We start from the raw sequence: 22,055 nt of genomic DNA on the forward strand, positions 1-22,055 counted from the left end.
GATTAACATGGTGATTGCCTGCTTGCTTTCATCTGCACAGCCTCCAGCAAACTACTCAATCGGGCCATCGTCACAAAACAGATAACAGACCCTATATCTTGAAACTCTAAAATACACAGCCATTGCCCTACACCAAAGCACACATCCGATAATTCGTCAACCACACCATCCTGGGAGCCCCATTTCTCCATTTCCTCTGACCTCCAAGTCTCCTGCATCCTTCCCTTGATGGTGCCAACATTTCTTGAGGGTGAGGAGCCAAGGGTACCAGGAGCAACTGGCCAGCCGTCCACCATCAGCCCAGGTGACGACACCAAAGGCAAGTTGAAAGAGTATCAGCAAACACTCAGCAGATCATAAGAGTAATCAGCAGCAGAATAATGGCATCCTGTAGTATTCCCGACACTCCAGCTAAGGTCACCTAGCTCGGCGAGAGCTTTTCACTACCTTTAAGTCTCCGTATCACAATGCCAGATAGCCCACTAATCCCATTTCTAGTTGGTGCAACGAGTTAACTAACTAATGAACTCTACATTCACCACATCATCGTCAAAATCTCTTCTGGTTAACTGATAAACGAGCATTATTATGGATAGAAAACATATTACACGAACAACAACATTTAAGATCATTTGCTTAATGTCGGAACATGAGGGTTGATGCTCATGAACTCCTGCAGGCAATTTTCTGGAACCTCCGAAATCAATAGTATTAAAGGCATTTTCGCCAGTGAATAGCAGCTCTGGAAGGATACCTTCTGGAAGGCACTGTGCGTGTGATTACTGTACAGGAGATGCTTCCAAGTTAATTGTAATTGAGTCAGCAATTCATAAAAATAGCATTCAGGAAAAATAGATGCACTTTGAGTCTCACAATACCACGTGACTCAGCTACAATTAACTCAGAAGATTCTCCAGGTAGGCAGAGGGTCTTGGAAGTATCAGAACAAACTGACAATTGTCCTCTGATATCTACTGCACAAACCTGTACTACAACCAGACGGTGGCTTTGAATGAAAAGTCATGATTTTTAAAGGACATTCCCACAAAACCCACCTCCACCCTGCCCCACAATGGCAAAATTCTTACTGAAATGGTTTGCATGAAATGAGACCGCTCAAAGATGGCAGCAATAGGACCTCTTCCAACATAGTTAAGGCAGCATAATTGAAGACAATTCTCAGCAACCTACCATCCTTCAGAGATAAGTAACTGGAGCCACTTTTTCTGCGCTGCGAGCGGGCGTAGTCTTGGAGGTTGGGGGCACTGGAAGAGCCACCAAGTACTGTGGTGCTGAACAAACCAGCACATTGGGAACCTGCACAAGATGGTTAGGTGTTAGGTCAAAGAGAAAACATTTAGTAACAATCCTTCATGCTACATGCATTTGTAAGTTGTACCAAACATGTTTGGGCAGTGCAGGTAATAGACAGAAGCACCTCAGAATTTCAGCATGACAAGGTAGAAAATGCATTAAAACAGAAATGAAAATAAGTTTCATTATATTTTAGTGTCTGAAAATAAAAGTCTCCAACTACATCCATGACCAGTATTCTCTGGTTGGTTTACACAACAAAACGTGTTATCTAAATAGAGCTCAGGTATGGAACCAGTCAGAACACTTTATACATCATGCAAACGGTGAACATTTTGAATCAGCTGGTAGGATCTTGGCTCTGCAGGACCAGGGGGAAAAAAGCATTCAACCCTTTGAGCGTGTTCCTCCATTCAATCAGATCACAGCTGATATTCTTGAAGGATATTCTTCAAGGATTCTGGAAGGATATTCTTGCTATTGAGGGCGTGCAGCGTAGGTTTACTAGGTTAATTCCCGGAATGGCAGGACTGTTGTATGTTGAAAGACAGGAGCGACTAGGCTTGTATACACTTTAATTTAGAAGGATGAGGGGGGATCTTATCGAAACATATAAGATTATTAAGGGGTTGGACACGTTAGAGGCAGGAAACATGTTCCCAATGTTGGGGGAATCCAGAACCAGGGGCCACAGTTTAAAAATAAGGAGTAGGCCATTTAGAACGCAGATGAGCAAAAACTTTTTCAGTCAGAGAGTTGTAAATCTGTGGAATTCTCTGCCTCAGAAGGCAGTGGAGGCCAATTCTCTGAATGCATTCAAGAGAGAGCTAGATAGAGCTCTTGAGGATAGCGGAGTCAGGGGGTATGGGGAGAAGGCAGGAACGGGGTACTGATTGAGAATGATCAGCCATGTTCACATTGAATGGTGGTGCAGGCTCGAAGGGCCGAATAGCCTACTCCTGCACCCATTGTCTATTGATCTGTATTTATTTTTCACACAGGTGAACCACCTATCCCTGCCCTGCGCTAGACAATAACCAACACCAGCAACCTCAAAGTTGAGGTGTGTTCCAGTAGCTGAATCACAAGTTCATCGGGAAGACCCGAGTAGTTAGGGCAGCAATCAAAACTCATAAGCCTTCATTACAAAGGGGTTGGAAGTTAACAGTAGAGAGGCTGTGTTATTAGAGCATATAATTATGTAAGAGAAGATATTTTCACACGTGGAGACAAGACGACATGAATATAAATAAGGGTCAGTCATTTAAAACTGAGGTGAATAGAAATTTATTTTCTAAGAGGACTGTATATCACTGGAATTCTTTGCCTCCGAGGGTACTGGAGAGCAGATATACACGGTGGAGATAAATAAATATGTGAGAGAATACGAAGGAATTGATGGTTATGGGGGATGGTTATGGGGGAGTCGAGACCAGCATAGATGCCTTGATCACAGGGATGAATGAAGGGGTAGTCTTGGGGGGCCCGGCAGCCTATTCCTGCTCCTGTTTCCTCGAGTTCTTGTTACATTCCGAATTAGAATTCCAACCTCAACATCCATATACGGAGGAGGCGGATCCAAATTTCCACCGACCGCCCACCGAGTGAAGACTACGCCCTGACATTGGTCTTGAACATAGACACAAAGCGCTGGAGTAACTCAGCATTGTCAGACAGCTTCTCTGGAGAAAAGGGTGATGTTTTCAGGTCGGGACCCTTGAACAGCCTAGTTACAAACAACATTGCCTTTACCGGGAAGCCTCCAGCAGAGGGACTGGTTTCTCTCCATTGACTTTCAACTCCATATTCTGCTGGTGGCCCCTCAACGGGGTGCATTGCCCCTATAGATCTCCCCCTAGGGTATCTCTGCCTTCTGGCGGCATGCCCCAGGCACAATCCCCTCAGAGTACCTCTACCACTTGGCCATCCTGTGAGCGTGAGTTAAATAAAGTGATCTTAATCCTGCGGACACCTCTGGTCACTTTCATAAGTTCACAAGTCAGAGGAGCAGACTTAGGCCATTCGGCCCATGGAGTCTACTCTGCCATTCAATCAACGTTGCTCTATCTTTCCCTCCCAGCCCCATCCTCCTGCTTCTCTCCATAATCTTTGACGCCCTTACTAATCAAGAATCTGTCAATCTCCGCTTTAAAAATACCCACAGCCGTCTTTAGCCATGAATTCCACAGATTCACCATCTGCTGGCTAAAGAAATTCCTCCCCATCTCCTTTCTAAAGGTACGCCCTTTTATTCTGAGATTGTGCCCTCTGGTCCAAGACTCTCCCACTAGTGGAAACATCCTCTCCACACCCACCCTATCCAAGCCTTTCACCATTCGGTAAGTTTCAATGAGGTCCTCCCTCATCCTACTCTCTAGCGAGGACAGGCATTAAACACTCATCATACGTTAACCCAATCATCCCTGGGATCAATCTCATAAACCTCCCCCAGACCAACAGATGCTTCCTCAGATATGGGGCCCAAAACTGCTCACAATTCCAGCAGAAATCAAGACGGTCAAGGGAGGGAACATCTGAAACACTAAATGCAATTGCTCCCTTTTCAAAATATGTCTGTCCCAATTTACAAGTTTTACAAAATTATCATATATTTGACTGCTTTCATTAAAAAAAACTAAAAACTACACCATTCAGCAAAGATGTTTTTTAAGAAAATGAATCAGCTTTGTAAATAGACAATAGACAATAGGTGCAGGAGTAGGCCATTCGGCCCTTCGAGCCAGCACCGCCATTCAATGTGATCATTGCTGATCATTCTCAATCAGTACCCCGTTCCTGCCTTCTCCCCATACCCCCTGACTCCGCTATCCTTAAGAGCTCTATCTAGCTCTCTCTTGAATGCAATCAGAGACTTAGCCTCCACTGCCTTCTGAGGCAGAGAATTCCACAGATTCACAACTCTGACTGAAAAGGTTTTTCCTCATCTCCGTTCTAAATGGTCTACCCCTTATTCTTAAACTGTGGCCCCTTGTTCTGGACTCCCCCAACATTGGGAACATGTTTCCTGCCTCTAACATGTCCAACCCCTTAATAATCTTATACGTTTCGATAAGATCCCCTCTCATCCTTCTAAATTCCAGTGTATACAAGCCTAGTCAATAGACAATAGGTGCAGCAGGAGGCCATTCGGCCCTTCGAGCCAGCACCGCCATTCAATGTGATCATGGCTGATCATTCTCAATCAGTACCCCGTTCCTGCCTTCTCCCCATACCCCCTGACTCCGCTATCCTTAAGAGCTCTATCTAGCTCTCTCTTGAATGCATTCAGAGACTTAGCCTCCACTGCCTTCTGAGGCAGAGAATTCCACAGATTCACAACTCTGACTGAAAAAGTTTTTCCTCATCTCCGTTCTAAATGGCCTACCCCTTATTCTTAAACTGTGGCCCCTTGTTCTGGACTCCCCCAACATTGGGAACATGTTTCCTGCCTCTAACATGTCCAACCCCTTAATAATCTTATACGTTTCGATAAGATCCCCTCTCATCCTTCTAAATTCCAGTGTATACAAGCCTAGTCAATAGACAATAGGTGCAGCAGGAGGCCATTCGGCCCTTCGAGCCAGCACCGCCATTCAATGTGATCATGGCTGATCATTCTCAATCAGTACCCCGTTCCTGCCTTCTCCCCATACCCCCTGACTCCGCTATCCTTAAGAGCTCTATCTAGCTCTCTCTTGAACATATGACAGTCCCGCCATTCCGGGAATTAACCTAGTAAACCTACGCTGCACACCCTCAATAAATGATATATTTTAGATGAGATAACACAAATGCTGCATTGTTAAAAGCAGTAAAGTACAATTCAGACATCAGCATAACGGAGCCAAGGTGGGAGGTATCACCGATTGGGGGGGAGGTGGTAGTAGTGGAGGGGGGGAGAGAGGTGGTAGTAGTGGAGGGGGGGAGTGGTGGTAGTAGTGGAGGGGGGGAGAGGTGGTAGTAGTGGAGGGGGAGGAGGTGGTAGTAGTGGAGGGGGGAGAGGTGGTAGTAGTGGAGGGGGAGGAGGTGGTAGTAGTGGAGGGGGGAGAGGTGGTAGTAGTGGAGCGGGGAGAGAGGTGGTAGTAGTGGAGGGGGAGGAGGTGGTAGTAGTGGAGGGGGGAGAGGTGGTAGTAGTGGAGGGGGAGGAGGTGGTAGTAGTGGAGGGGGGAGAGGTGGTAGTAGTGGAGGGGGGAGAGAGGTGGGAGTAGTGGAGGGGGGAGTGGTGATAGTAGTGGAGGGGGGGAGGTGGTAGTAGTGGAGGGGGGGAGAGGTGGGAGTAGTGGAGGGGGAGTGGTGGTAGTAGTGGAGGGGGGGAGAGGAGGTAGTAGTGGAGAGGGTGGGTGGTAGTAGTGGAGAGGGGGAGAGGTGGTAGTAGTGGAGAGGGTGGGTGGTAGTAGTGGAGGGGGGGAGAGGTGGTAGTAGTGGAGGGGGGGGAGAGGTGGTAGTAGTGGAGGAGGGAGAGGTGGTAGTAGTGGAGAGGGTGGGTGGTAGTAGTGGAGGGGGGAGAGGTGGGAGTAGTGGAGAGGTGGTAGTAGTGGAGGGGGTGGGTGGTAGTAGTGGAGGGGGGGAGAGGTGGTAGTAGTGGAGGGGGGGGAGAGGTGGTAGTAGTGGAGGGGGGGGAGAGGTGGTAGTAGTGGAGGGGGGAAGAGAGGTGGTAGTAGTGGAGAGGGTGGGTGGTAGTAGTGGAGGGGGGAGAGGTGGGAGTAGTGGAGAGGTGGTAGTAGTGGAGGGGGTGGGTGGTAGTAGTGGAGGGGGGGAGAGGTGGTAGTAGTGGAGGGGGGGGAGAGGTGGTAGTAGTGGAGAGGGGAGATGTGGTAGTAGTGGAGAGGGGGAGAGGTGGTAGTAGTGGAGAGGTGGTAGTAGTAGAGGGGGAGAGTGATGGTAGTAGTGGAGGGGAGGAAAGAGGTGGGAGTAGTGCAGGGGGAGAGGTGGTAGTAGTGGAGGGGGGAGAGGTGGGAGTAGTGGAGAGGTGGTAGTAGTGGAGGGGGGGAGTGGTGGTAGTAGTGGAGGGGGGAGAGAGGTGGGAGTAGTGGAGGGGGAGAGGTGGTAGTAGTGGAGGGGGAGAGGTGGGAGTAGTGGAGGGGGAGAGGTGGGAGTAGTGGAGGGGGAGAGGTGTTAGTAGTGGAGGGGGGGAGAGGTGGGAGTAGTGGAGGGGGAGAGGTGGTAGTAGTGGAGGGGGGGTGAGAGGTGGTAGTAGTGGAGGGGGGGTGAGAGGTGGTAGTAGTGGAGGGGGGGTGAGAGGTGGTAGTAGTGGAGTGGGGGAGCGGGCAAAGCAAATGTGGACGGGATGTTGCAGCAGCTGGTGAGATGAGGGAACCCCCTGGTCACACAGTGCAGCCTGTCGGCGGTGGCAGTCTGAAGAGAGTGCCGTCTGCCAGGGGCAACACCGTGAACCGCAACAACAGCCACGTCAAGCGGACAGTGCGGCAGCTGCTGAAGGACTTGCCCATGTCCATTGTAGAAAATGTTGGGCGACCCTCCCGGGTGTTTCTCTCCACTGCCTCCCTCGTTCTTGCTGCCTTCCCAGAGTCGCACTGACAGTGGCCAACACTGGAAGACGCAGCGAGCCCGGGCAATGCTTTCATACCTGGCTGTGAGGTGGATGGGAAGCCCCCTGCCATCCTCCCATTGCAATAACACTGGGCATCCAGGAAAGGGGACCACCCATTGTGAATTGTTTAGGCAGTGAAAGTTTACATACCTCACTTATTACTCACTCACTTATAGAGTTATACAGCACGGAAACAGGTCATTCAGCCCAATTCATCAATGCCAAACAATATGCCCTATCTAAGCTAGTCTCATTTGCCCACATATGGCCCATATTAATCTTTTTAAAAAAAAATATTTATTTTTATTGAAGGAAAGATACAATACGATTAACGTAATGCATTACATTCCCCTCCATTTTGTTTTTTATATACAACAAAAATAACCCTCACCCACCCTCCCTGGACACCCCTTTGCAGCTGATGTGTTCACAATCTTTTCTACCCATTGCAACTGTCCAAATGTCTGTTAAATGTTGTAATTGTATCTGCCTGAATTACTTCCTGTGGCATCTCATTCCATATACCCACCATCCTTTGGATGAAAAAGTTGTCCCTCAGGGTCCTATTACACCTTTCCCCTCTCACCTTATTCCCATGTCCTCTCGTACTTGATTCCCTTATCCTGGGGAAGAAGATTCCCCTCATGATTTGATACACCTCTAAAAGGTCACTCCACAAAGATTATTGGAAGGCAAGGCTGTTATATCTTGTCAACTTGTATGGAATTAATTATCGTGGACTGTTCTTATAATTAAAGAACTTGACTGTGGAGGTCTTCATGCTTGGAAGTGGAGAGATAAATCAAAATCTGCATTGAATAGAAATGTGGTTAGGGTGGCACGGTGGCACAGCAGTAGAGTTGCTGCCTTACAGCACCAGAGATCCAGGTTCCAGCACCAGGGATCCAGGTTCGATCCCGATTACGGCTGCTTGTCTGTATGGAGTGTATGTTCTCCCCTTTGCCTGCATGGGTTTACTCTGGGTCTCTGGTTTCCTCCCACACTCCAAAGACATACAGGTTTGTAGGTTAATTGGCCTGGTATCATTGTAAATTATCCCTAGTGTGTGAGAACCTGCGGGGATCTGTTTACATGCTGTATAGACAATACTGACTAGGTGCAGGAGGAGGCCATTCAGCCCTTCGAGCCAGCACCGCCATTCAATGTGATCATGGCTGATCATTCTCAATCAGTACCCCGTTCCTGCCTTCTCCCCATACCTCCTGACTCCGCTATCCTTAAGAGCTCTATCTAGCTCTCTCTTGAATGCATTCAGAGAATTGTCCTCCACTGCCTTCTGAGGCAGAGAATTCCACAGATTCACAACTCTCTGTATCTCCAAACTAAACTAAAACTAAGTTGTAAGTTGGATGAAATGCAAGACCCACCCATAATATCCAAAAGATTCTTTTAAATCATAATATACCAGGAAACTTTTAAGTCAAATATTAAGAACTTATTCGTAAATAACGTTCAATTCGTTTCCAGCTGGTGTGTATTTAGAGGCTCCAGTGTCCCTCACAAGAGTCCCTTCATGCAAGAGTTTGGACAGTTAACTTTAACAAGCTACTTAAATGAGTCTGTTAAAGCTCAGCAGTCTGGTTCACAGTTGAAAAATGTCACTGGGGTAAAGCAGCAGAGAAAACACTTGAACTGATTGCACTTAGTAATGGGATGGAGCAGGCAGAAAAACACAGACAAAACATTTAAATGACAATTCTATTCACTTAGGGAAATACAAAAATGGTTGTGGATTACACCCTCTTGAAGCAGTCCACAATGTGTAAGACAGCAGTGCAATGCCAAAATGAAAATTGATTTTACTTTGAATCTGTCTCTTTATTTTTAGTTAATAGCACTGTGTCACAAAAACCCTCTAAACCAGCACTCCAACTCCAACTCCAAAATATGAAGTTCAAAAGTGCAATTTCCCATTTTGTCATTTCAAATATCCTCACATATTTGCAGATTTCTGTTACCAGAATGAACTGCTGTTCTGCAAGATGACACTGAACAAACAGAAGAGTCCAACTGGTTAGAGTGAGGCGTCATTCAAAAATCAGCGTGCACATTTTCCTCTTCTTACTTAACTTGTTTACAGCCGTTCCACATGCACTGATATGGAAGTGTGTAGAAACAAGTGGTTGTGCTGTGGTGTTGTTTCTCCCGCTAAATCACTGGGCTGCTCAATCATCAAGGCTGCTCCAGGATGACAATAGACAATAGGTGCAGGAGGAGGCCATTTGGCCCTTCGAGCCAGCACCGCCATTCAATGTGATCATGGCTGATCATTCTCAATCAGTACCCCGTTCTTGCCTTCTCCCCATACCCCCTGACTCTGCTATCCTTAAGAGCTCTAACTAGCTCTCTCTTGAATGCATTCAGAGACTTGGCCTCCACTGCCTTCTGAGGCAGTGAATTCCACAGATTTACAACTCTCTGACTGAAACTTTCAGCAAATGCAATATAAGCTAATAAAACAGGCCCATCAACAGAATAAAGGTACAAACGTGTTTAATACAAACTCATTTCCTCAGATAGACACAAAATGCTGGAGTAACTCAGCGGGTCAGGCAGCATCTCTGAAGAAAAGGAATATTGACGTTTCAGGTTGGAACCCTTCTTCAGACTGAAGGATAGAAGGCCAGAACAAAACAGGGCTGGCACACATGACCTCACGAAGGGTGGAGTCCACAATGGCCCACAGTTGGCTGGGGCAGGAGGTGCTGGAGGGAAGACTCCACCATCCCTGAGGTGATCTGTTGCTGGCCCTGTTTTGTTCTGACCTTTTCTCTTTCCGTCTGAAGAAGGGTTCTGACCCGAAACGCCACCTATTCCTTTTCTCCAAAGATACTTCCTGACCCACTGAGTTACTCCAGCCTATCTTCTGTAGAAACCAGCATCCGCAGTTCCTTCCATCCTCAATTGGTTAACAAGACCAAAGACGTACAGGTATGTAGGTTAATTGGCTGGGTAAACGTAAAAATTGTCCCTAGTGTGTGTAGGATAGTGTTAATTTACGGGGATCGCTGGGTGGCACGGACTTGGTGGGCCGAAAAGGTCTGTTTCCGGCTGTATGTGTATGATATGATATGATATGATAAGTAAGCAGGTTGTAAGATAACTACTCTATTGAACTTGGGGCCCAGCAGCATCCATCCCAGAGACATGAGATACTAAACTAGCCCAAGTAGCCTGAGGTAGGGAAGGCAGTCAGTCTCTTGATCACTTACGCAGTGTTATGTTAGAAAGCATACAAGTAGGGAATCACTGGGTTGGCAACAATGCCTTTGGTGTTAATTGATACGTGGTCTAGATCTGCATGCAGAGTACAGGGAAGTAGCGAAGTCGGCTCTTAGAAGCTGCTCTTAGAATTTGCCTTTTTTTCAGAGCTCTGGATGTGCCAAGCCAGTGAACCACTGATGAAGTGTGCCGGATTGTTTTTTCAACCTCGGGCCACAGGATCTATGGCCAAGTCACTTGGAGTTGTTGCTCGCTGTTAAAGACTGGCACAGCCTTTACCACCCGAGCCTCCGTTGGCACACAATACTTTGACCATTGATCGCTGTTCTATGAATAGCACTCATAGGACCAAAGCCTCTTCCCAATGCAAGCGATGTATTTATCCAGGAATTTTCAAGAACAAAGAGCCTAAAGAGCACTCCACAATGCTATCCTTCTATCCTGCCGTTCACTCGGCAGCTTAAAACCCCAGAAGGGTGTAACAGAGTGCCAAAGCTTAAACAAGGCTTTGCATTCCACTTTGGCAGCTGCATGAAGAATGAGGGGTTTGGCAGTGTTCTGTATTTTCTTTTCACAGAGCCCTTCTTGGAAAATAAAATGAGATGGAAAATAAAATTGACAATTTAAATCCTTGTACAGTTTCCCATTTGTGGACTTGGTGTGCAGGAAGAAAAATAAATCAAGAGTAGATACAGATTCCAAGATGGCTCTGTGTTTCTATTTAGATAAACTGACACTGATAAGAGTATAGAAGTTGGAAGGCCATGTTACAGTTGTATAAGACATTGATGAGGCCACATTTAGAATATGGTCTTCAGTTTTGGTCACCATTTTATAGGAAAGAGGAAATGGGTGCAGAGAAGATTTAATAGGAAGTTGCCAGGTCTCGAGAGACTGAGCTATAGGGAGAGGTTGAGCAGGCTAGGACTTTATTCCGTGGAGAGCAGAAGGACGAAGGGTAATCTTATAGAGGTGTACAAAATCATGCAAGGAATTGATTGGGTAAATGCAGTCTTTTGCCCAGAATAGGGTAATCGAGAACCAGAGGTTCATATCTAGCAGGGCAGCTGATCAATAGTCATAATAGACTCAGTGGGTCAAATGGCCTGTTTCCACCGGGTGGCGCCGTCAGCGATGGCAGCCTCGCCAATGGTCTGTCTGTCTTTTCGTCTTTTTTGTGATTTTTAGTGTGTTTTAAAAAGTTTGTGTTAATGTTCTCTAGTTTGTTTATGTGGGGGTTGGGGGAGGGGGAAACATTTTTCGATCTCTTACCTTGCCGGAGATGCGATTGTTTTCCGGATCGTATCTCCGGTTGCTCTGCGGCCTAACATCATGAAGCTGTCGGCCTTGCTTGAGACTGACTTTGAGCCCCACCGCGGGGCCGTGGATTTGCCACTGGAGCCTGCGATCCCTTGCCTGGGATCGATGCTCCAACCGCGGCCTGTGGATTCCAACATCAAAGAGCTCGCAGTCTTGGGTAGGGACTGATGTCGGGAAGCTCCACAGTAGTAGGAGGATCAACCAGCCCCGACTCGGGGTCCGATCGCCCAGCGGGGAAACGGAGATCACCCCGATGTGGGAGCTTGATCGCCTCGATGCAGAAGGCCCAACCGCCGGCTACGGGAGCCAAGATCGTCCCGTCAACAGAAGGCTCGAGGCCCCCGACCGCGGGAGAAGGAAGAAGGGAAGAGATTGAACTTCTTTTTTCACTTTTCATTAAAATGAGGAATGTGGAGGAGTCACTGTGCTGGATGTTTATGTTAAAATGTATTTTGTGTGTTTTGTTGCTTTTTATTGGGACGACTGTATGGGAAATCAAATTCCTCGGATGTTGCAAAACATACTTGGCTAATGAAGTATGATTATGATTATGATACTCTATCTCTCAAATCAATTTAATCAAGTGTGCACATTTAGATTTAGAGATACAGCGCGGAAACAGGCCCTTCGGCCCACCGAGTCCGCGCCGCCCAGCGATCCCCGCACATTAACACTATCCTACACCCACTAGGGACAATTTTTACATTTTACCCAGTCAATTAACCTACAAACCTGCACGTCTTTGGAGTGTGGGAGGAAACCGAAGATCTCGGAGAAAACCCACGCAGGTCACGGGGGGAACGTACAAACTCCGTACAGATGGGCCCGTAGTCAGGATGGAACCCGGGTCTCCGGCTCTGCATTCGCTGTAAGGCAGCAACTCTACCGCTGCGCCAGCATAACAAGCCAAGTAATTATTACAACATCTTTAATTCCATTTTATTTGTGTTTATCAAAGGAGGGGCTACCAACACCTGCGGTTCCAGGCATCTCATGTCTGCATCAAACATTCTCAGGTGGCATAGCCCAGTAACATGGGAAGTAACGCACTGCTGAAGAATGAATGCTGGTTAACTCCAACCCTGCAGCAGCACTTCCTATCCCACACTGTTCCAAATGCCACACCATGTATCCTGACTGACTGACCAATCTGAAGAAGGGTCTCGACCCGAAACGTCACCCATTCCTTCTCTACAGAGATGCTGCCTGTCCCGCTGAGTTACTCCAGCACTTTGTGTCTATCCCAACTATCCTACTCCCAAATGCGGGACAAGGTGGGACTTGCGGCACGGTGGCGCAGCGGTAGAGTTGCTGCCTTACAGCGAATGCAGCGTCGGAGACTCAGGTTCGATCCTGACTACGGGCGCCATCTGTACGTTCTCCCCGTGACCTGCGTGGGTTTTCTCCGAGATCTTCGGTTTCCTCCCACACTCCAAAGACGTACAGGTATATAGGTTAATTGGCTGGGCAAATGTAAAAATTGTCCCTAGTATGTGTAGGATAGTGTTAATGTGCGGGGATCGCTGGGCGGCGCGGACCCGGTGGGCCGAAGGGCCTGTTTCCGCGCTGTATCTTTAAATCCAAAGGTGACGTCACCGCCCCGCGGCCCACATGACCTCACCCTGCCAGCGGCCACGTGCTCCCCTTCCACCAATGGCAGCCGCCCTGGCCGGGAAGCGGGTTGCAATGCAACCACCGTCAGGCGGCGCCCAGGCCTCCGCACCTAGACTGTCCAGAGCTAAAATGTCGGCATGCTGGATTGTCGGGACCTAAACTGTCGGGGCCTACAGTGCCCCCCGGGCCTAATACGGGGCAAGGGCGGTCCCGTACGGGACAAACCAATTTAGCCCAAAATATGGGATGTCCCGGCTAATACGGGACAGTTGGCAACCCTAATCCTGACTGGCTGCAAGCATCAAATTGCACCCAATGAGTTGGTATAAGCTCACATTTACTGGGAACCAGAAAGGCTCAACTTACTAATAGTCATAAAACATTCATTCTAGATTCCACACCTGTACTCCCAAAGTTTAAAAAAAGCCCAGAAGCCTAACCTCCCTGATATTCAGTTACAGGGAGTGTTATCATGCAATTATGTGATGTATTTGGCACAATAACTACTTCTAAATGCAGTCAAGATGCTTAAATAATTAGAAACAGTCTGATCTAGGTTATGAAAGAGCTTCCACTTCTTCCTTAACTTTGCGTTTCTCGACTCTGCCAGTACACTCCATTCATTAAAATATCTTCCTAATCTCACAGCTCCTTCAAAGATCTGGTATTTTTCCCCTCAGGTATTAAATTAATACCACTGGCAAATTGCTCTATTTATCTTGCAAAATATTAACTTTTATTTCAAAGCTCCTCTTAATCTTCATCTAATGAAAAGCTATACTATTTTTATCTCCCCAATGTTCCACGATGGTGCATCTTAATCCGACACTTCCAGCGGCCTTGACATTATTCCTGCAGGGCATAAAAAGCTGGAGACAAGATTCTAACTATAACAGAGTCTATAATTATATTTTCTCTTCTGTTCTTATTTATAAAATGTAGGATGTTGCATGTTTCTCCCCCTTTCAAAAAAAAAATATCAGAGTCTGAAGGGTCTCAACCTGAAATGTCACCCATTCCTTCTCTCCACAGATGCTTCCCATCCCACTATGTTACTCCAGCTTTTTGTGTCCGTCTTAGATGTAGCATAGAAATGGATTACAGAAAACCTACAGCACAGAAGGCCATCCAGCCCATCTTCCTAGTGCCAGTCATACAAGAGCTACCCAGGTCAATCCCACCTTCCATCGTGAAGTATGGTCCTCAGCCAAATCCCTGGAAGACTTTCACCCCAAGACTGAGTGGTGCAGAGCCTGGAAAGATGCCAACACCAACAACGAAGAGATCATCACAGACCCCACTGTGAAACCACCGGGATTTGACCACCATCGCAAGCAATGGCTAACCTTTGAACAGGATCCGCACCCTCCATGCAAGAACAGCCCATCATCTGCACAAGTGGGGGATGATAGACAGCCCTGCTTGCGACTGCGGATATCCAGACCGGAACATCCCGCACATCGTGAATGACTGCTCAGAGGCTTTTCCCTGCTGGCATCAAGGCCATCCACCCAGCAACTGCTGCTGCCCTGGCCTGGATGTCTACCCTTGGCCTACAACTTTAGGCTGTGCACGCCATACGCAAGAAGAAGATCATGGAGTCTACAGTCCCACGGGTCAAATCATCCTCAAATTAATGTCCAAATCCAAATGTGCCCCCTGTCCTGTTAATGGTTTGCCTCAAATCTCCAGCTGAATTTTGAGAATCAGGAACGGCTCGCTCTTCAACCTGATGCTGATGAAAGTTTCCTCACTGAAGTTTGGTTGAAATCTCCTTTATAACAAGAACCACCATTTTATGTTGTCATTCAAGGGTCTGCTTTGCAAGCACAGTCACTTTATAAGTTCGTAAGCGATAGGAGCAGAATTAGGCCAGTCAGCCTATCAAGTCCACTGTTCCATTCAACCATGGCTGATTTATCTTTCCCTCTGAACTCCATTCTCCTGCCTTCTCCCCACAATCTCTGACACCTTGTGGATAGTGAGACCATATAACAATTGTCATTCTCGATACTTCAGCAAATCAAGATCTCTTACCTAGTCCGCTCTGCTTCAAGTCAGCGATCTGCCTGGAATATGGTGGAATCAAGAGCCGGTATCCAGTGGACTTGGGGGAACTTTCCGACAGCACCTGGCAACAAAAAGAGAGATGCTTTACATAGAAGAGAACACAATTGGACAATTTCAAGGGACTGATTTGAAAAGACTTGCTTTGCCAAAAGGTCTTGCAGCAGCAAGTGGAGCGGGAGGAACAAGGTGAGAGCAACCACAGAGACAACCCCTTCAGACAGAGGAAACAAAATGCAGTGTTTAAGGGCGGCACAGCAGTAGAATTGCTGCCTTACAGCACCAGAGACCCCGGTTCGATCCTGACCACGGGTGCTTATCTGTACGGAGTTTGTTCCTTCTCCCTGTGACTGCCGTGGGTCTTCCCTAGGAGCCCCAGTTCCCTCCCACACTCCAAAGAGGTACAGGTTTGAAGGTTAATTGGCTTGGTAAAATTGTAAAAATTGTCTCTCGTGCGTGTAGGATAGTGTTAATGTGCGGGGATCGCTGGTCGGCGCGGGCTCTGTGGGCCGAAGGGCCCGTATCCATCCTATCCATCTAAATTAAACTAAACAGGAAGACTCAAGCTAACCACTGTGATCATCGAGACAACAGTTGCCGCATCCCACGACGAACAATTTCGGAGATACAACAACCATGCTGACTCACAAATAATGTACCATATATCCTTCATCACATCAAGGTATTTTCATTGGGAAACTTTAAACAGCAAGGCTATCATCACTCCATTTTCATTATTATGTAGTCTACATTCCACATTTCCAAATGGAATCAAGTTACTTGATGGTAAGCTGAAGGAAGTGAGAATTCCCTTTTAACCAAGGCAAACAGGGAAAGTAGAAACAGTGGTACAGGGCCCTAGTGGGACCGCACCTGGAGTACTGTGTGCAGTTTTGGTCTCCAAATTTGAGGAAGGATATTCTTGCTATTGAGGGCGTGCAGCGTAGGTTTATTAGGTTAATTCCCGGAAAGGCGGGACTGACATATGTTGAAAGACTGGAGCGACTAGGCTTGTATACACTGGAATTTAGAAGGATGAGAGGGGATCTTATCGAAACGTATAAGATTATTAAGGGGTTGGACACGTTAGAGGCAGGAAACATGTTACCAATGTTGGGGGAGTCCAGAACATGGGGGCCACAGTTTAAGAATAAGGGGTAGGCCATTTAGAATGGAGATGAGGAAAAACCTTTTCAGTCAGAGAGTTGTGAATCTATGGAATTCTCTGCCTCAGAAGGCAGTGGAGGCCAATTCTCTGCATGCATTCAAGAGAGAGCTAGCGGAGTCAGGGGGTATGGGGAGAAGGCAGGAACGGGGTACTGATTGAAAATTATCAGCCATGATCACATTGAATGGCGGTGCTGGCCCGAAGGGCCGAATGGCCTACTCCTGCACCGATTGTCTATTGTCTATTGTCTAAATACACGTTTAGTTTAGAGATACAGGATAGAAACTGGTCCTTTGGCTCCCTGTTCACGCTGAGCAGTGATCACCCGTTCACACTTGTTCGATGTTATCCAACCTTCTCATCCATTCCCCACACACCAAGGGCAATTTCACCAAGGCCAATTAACCTACAAACCTGCATGTCTTTGGGATGTGGGAAGAAACGGGAACACCCGAAGGGAACTTTTGATGGCTTTGGGCTGGAGTTTAGAAGGATGATTGGGGGAAAACTCATTGAAACGACAAAATAATGAAAGGCCCAGATCGAGTGGATGTGGAGAGAATGTTTGCAGTAGTGGGAGAGTCCAGAACCAGAGGGCACAGCCCTAGAATAAAAGGACACACCTTTAGAATATAGACGAGGGATAATTTTTTTTAGCCAGAATGTGGAATTCATTGCCACGGATGGCTGTGGAGGCAAAGACATGGATATTTTTAAAGCAGAGATTGACAGGTTCATAAGGTTATATGTGATGGGAACAGAATTAGAGCATTCGGCCCATCATGTCCACTCCGCCATTCAATCATGGCTGATCTCTCTCTCTCTCCCCCCTTTAACCCCATTCTCCTGCCTCCCTCCCCCTCACAATAATCCCTGACACCCGTACTAATCAAGAATCTATCTATCTCAGCCTTAAAAATATCCATCGACAGGCCTCCACAGCCTTCTATGGCAAAGAATTCCACAGATTCACCACCCTCTAACTAACTAAATTCCTCCTTCATCTCCTTCCTAAAGGAACGCCCTTTAATTCTGAGGTTATGACCTCTAGTCTTAGACTCTCCCATTAGTGGAAACATCCTCTCCACATCCACTCTTCTTCATTAGTAAGGGCGTCAAAGGTTACAGGGAGAAGGCAGAAGAATGGGTTTGAAAGGGAAAAAAATAGATCAGCCATGATCGAATGGCGGAGCACACTCAAAGGGCCGAACGGCCGAATTCTGCTTCAACGTCTTATGGAAACCCACACAATCACAGAGAGAAAGTGCAAACTCCACAGAGACAGCAGCCAAGGTCAGGATCAAACCCAGATTTCTATCACTGAGAGGCAGCAGTTCCACCAGTTGAGGCACTGAGCCACCCTCAGTGTTTCTTCCAAGTTGAAGCCTGTATGTCCTTGACTTCAAACCATGCTTTATACAAAACTAACACCTGTACTTAACATTTTCTTTGCAAATTCTGTGTCCCCTCTAAATGATCTTCCTTAGGTTTCAACCTTCAGACACGCACCTTTTGAGCAATGCAGATCCACATTCCATTTAGCTGGTGTTCTTCAAAATGGAAAGCCCAAGGCATGGAACTGTAACAAGGACAGAATCCCCCTTGTTCTCACCTTCCACCCCACCAGCCAGCGGATCCAACATATTATCCACCAACATTTCCGTCACCTACAACGGGACCCCACTACAGGCCATATCTTCCCATCCCCTCCCCTCTCTGCGTTCCATGGAGACCGTTCCCTCCGTAACTCCCTGGTCCACTCGTCCCTTCCTACCCAAACCACCCCATCCCCGGGCACTTTCCCCTGCAACCACACGAGATGCTACACCTGTCGCTTTACCTCCCCCCTCAAGTCCATCCAAGGACCCAAACAATCTTTCCAGGTTAGACAGAGGTTCACCTGCACCTCCTCCAACCTCATCTATTGCATCCGCTGCTCCAGACGTCAACTTATTTACATCGGCGAAACCAAACACAGGCTCGGCAATCGCTTCGCTCAACACCACCTCAACTCCAAGAAATTATGGAATGTGCATGAGAGCCGAGACTGCTGGAGAACAGTATGGTGGAACATTTTACTCATTGACTGATGTGCCTGGTAATCAGTGCTGACCAAACTACCAAAGAGGTCAATGGATATCATGGATGTCTTCACAAAGTGCTGGAGTAACTCAGCAGGTCAGGCAGCATCTCAGGAGAGAAGGAATGGGTGACGTTTCGGGTCGAGACCCTTCTTCAGACGGATGTCAGGGGGGCGGGGCGAAGGAAGGATATAGGTGGAGACAGGAAGATAGAGGGAGATCTGGGAAGGAGGAGGTGAAGAGAGGGACAGAAGAACTATCTAAAGTTGGAGAAGTCGATGTTCATACCACTGGGCTGCAAGCTGCCCAGGCGAAATATGAGGTGCTGTTCTTCCAATTTCCGGTGGGCCTCACTATGGCACTGGAGGAGGCCCATGACAGAAAGGTCAGACTGGGAATGGGAGGGGGAGTTGAAGTGCTCGGCCACTGGGAGATCAGTTTGGCCAACGTCTGGGTCAAAATGTGGTCGTAGAATAGGAGGGCAGGAGAAATCACAGAGAGGGAGCAGTGTATATAATCAACTTGATAAAAAAAATTAAGTTAATCTCTTCCATTCCAGTTTATTAATATACAGGGTCTCAGATAACATGATGCGATTTGGGATATTGGTGATCTGGAGCATCTCCTGCCTCGAGAATATTTCTGCTGAACCAGGTTAGGTCTGAGAATGTCAGATACTTTTCAAAGTTTTCCTTCTCAATCCAAAATTGGGGAATTGTAAATAAAAAAGCATAAATTCAAAGAATACTAGTAATTCAGCAAGTCAGGCACAATCTTCAACCTACAATAATAGCAATTTCTCTCTCTACAGATTTCTGACCTGCTGAGTGCTTCCATCATCTGCAGTTTTAAAAAAATTATTGAATTAAAGAGTCTTCATTGATTTGTTGCCCCTTCAGAGGGGTGTTTAAATTATAATCCGAAATACATAGTGTATCTTTCACGTCGATTCTCATTAACCACTTATCAGCTAATTTTTTTAAATCACCATCCACAATGTGTCTACTTTTGAATGGCAGTGTTTGCTGGTGCTTCAGTGATATGAAGCACTGCCATTATCGCAGCACATCTTACATCAAAGATAAATCAATATCCTGGAGATAAGCTGATCTGACAATCTTTCAGCAACATTGCACGAGATGGATGATCAATCTGCATCAAATAATAATGCTTCCGGGAGGAACGATAATTGGGACACAGAGGAATTTGGCATTCAGGCCAGGGAATCATTGAACATCATTGCATCAGGCAGACAAGACGTCAACGAAAGGGATTTAGCTATCTTTTATACCAGTCTAAGATTTCTCCCAAGTTTCCATTCATCACAGAACCTAATCTGTATCCAATTTGATTTATGCTGAGTGATATCAAGAAATGGCTCAGAGCATTAGACACAGCATAGGGTGCGAGACCAGACAAAACCAGGATGAAGTACTAAAGATCTTTACAATGACAACACTGGTATCTTCCCAACAATGTGAAAAATTGCTTATGCAACTCTTTTAATCAAAGCGCGACAAGCCCAATCTAGTTAATTAGCACGCAGTCTACTCTTGATCAGCTAAGTGAAGCAATGTATCAATGCCATTGCTGACAAGCATCATTTACCAACCAATCTACTCCCCAATGCCAAGTTTGGGTTCCATCAGAACCACTCATTCCAGACATTGCAGCCTTGCTCCAAATAAGAATTAAAAAGGTGAATGCAGAGGGGTGGTTTGAGATTTGACTGAATATGACATCTACGAAACGATACGATAAAACTTTATTCATCCCCAAAGGGAAATTAAGCACCAAGGTAACAGTGAAATCAATGGGCAATAAGGGGAAAACTTTTTAATGATTGCGCTACGCCTCAGATAAGGAGAATAGTTGAGGTCATTGAAGGCCAATCAACCCAACTCAGGATATCACCACAGGAGTCAGTCGGACCTGCGTCCCAGGATGCTTCTTCAATCATTTTCTTTCCGTTACAACTGTACAACATCCAATCCTGTTTGAAACTCCTCAGGAAAATAAATCCTGCATGCAGCAAGACCTCAACAACATTCAGGAATGGTTTGATAAGTGGCAAAGTACCAACTCAAGTGGCAAAGTGGACCAACACAATCTCCAACAAAACCAATCCAAACACCTGCCATTGACATTCAATGGTGTCACCGTCACCTCGGTCCTTACCATCAACAGGAACATCGACTTGACTAGTCACAGACATACAATTCAGGTCAGAGGCTGGCTATCCTTCATAATTTACCGCCTGACACCCAAAGTATTTATTCACAAAATGCTGGAGTAACTCAGCAGGTCAGGCAGCATCTCAGGAGAGAAGGAGTGGGTGACGTTTCGGGTCGAGACCCTTCTTCAGACTGATGTCAGGGGGGCGGGACAAAGGAAGGATATAGGTGGAGACAGGAAGATAGAGGGAGATCTGGGAAAGGGGGAGGGGAAGAGAGGGACAGAGGAACCCAAAGACACCCAAAGATCTTTCCACGATTACAAAGCACACATTGGGAATATGATGGAATATTCTCCACTTATCTGGACAAGTACAACTCCACCAGCTTTCATTCAGCTTGATATTATCCAGAACAAATTAACCTATTTTATTATCATACACTTCCTTAAACAAGTATTGTTTACAATGGCATATAGTCCTGCAATGTACACTGGTTGCAAGATGAATTACAGTAGTCTGAAGAACTTGACCATTCCCACCACAGATGCTTCCTGATCCCATGAGCTCCTCCAGCGTGATGTGTTTTGCTCCAGATTCCAGTGCCTGTAGTTTCTTGTGCCTAGAGTTACTCACTGAGGCCATTGCAACAGCTTGCAACCTCTGCTACCAAGAGAAACAAGGGCAGCAGTCTCAAGGGAACACACCACCAGTGGTTCCCCCATCTTGGAAATACATCAGTGGTCCTTCATTTTCTCAGAGTACAAAACCCAACAGTACTGTGGAAATATCTTTAACACAAGGACTAGAGCAGTTCAGGTGGCGAGACACCACCACCTTCCCAAGGGCAGTTAGAATGGGCCATAAATGGTAGCCTTCCCCAATGACATGCAGATCCAGATGCAACTTAGATTACTCATTTATATCTTGGAGTGGAATTCAGTCCCTGATTTAGAGACTGGGTGCTTATTAACTGACTAACTGCTACCCAGTGAGTCAAAGACGCTGGAAACAACTTTCAGCAATGATACACCAAAAAAACATTAAGCTTTAAATTCAGATCTTCAGATTGAAATGAATTAAGTTTGCACAGCGATTCAGGAATCTGAAATGCAAGAGTCTACAATCAGGGGAAAGTACAATTGAACCAAAATATACCTCAAATATGTTTATGAATATTTGATAAAATATTTTAGTTGAGATTCTTCGAATAAATTGAATTCCATTAATATAACGTCTTTATCATCACAAAAACATGCCAAGAACTTCAAAGGAAAACAAAATAAATTACACAGATCCATTTAAGGAAATGGCTGGTGAAGCTTGGGACACATACTTGGTTAAAGATGGAGATTTTAAAGAGCATCTTCGAAATAGGAAAGAGACAGAGGTTTAGGGAGGGTTATCTGCCGTTCAGGGCTCTGGCAGCATGTCACAGCTGTCAATAGCAGCGTGATTAAATTTAGGGATGATCAGAGTCTAGAATTTGAGGAGCAGAAAGATCACAAAGCTCAAGAAATAGAG

The 22,055-nt window shown here is 46.4% G+C and overlaps 1 protein-coding gene across 4 annotated transcripts in view; it reads right to left on the reverse strand.

Moving 5' to 3' along the window:
• The window catches only part of ppip5k1a (diphosphoinositol pentakisphosphate kinase 1a), a 160,231-nt gene that overhangs the window by 36,169 nt on the left and 102,007 nt on the right, over positions 1-22,055 (reverse strand). For all 4 annotated transcript variants that reach the window (XM_078430059.1, XM_078430056.1, XM_078430058.1 and 1 more), the window contains exons 25-26: positions 15,080-15,173; positions 1,192-1,317 (exon numbers count right to left, since the gene is read on the reverse strand). In XM_078430059.1, coding sequence (XP_078286185.1) covers positions 1,192-1,317; positions 15,080-15,173 — 220 coding nt within the window. The remainder of the gene's footprint in view (positions 1-1,191; positions 1,318-15,079; positions 15,174-22,055) is intronic.

This window comes from Rhinoraja longicauda, chromosome 38, assembly GCF_053455715.1.
Source record: "Rhinoraja longicauda isolate Sanriku21f chromosome 38, sRhiLon1.1, whole genome shotgun sequence".
Classification (NCBI taxonomy): Eukaryota; Metazoa; Chordata; class Chondrichthyes; order Rajiformes; family Arhynchobatidae; genus Rhinoraja; species Rhinoraja longicauda.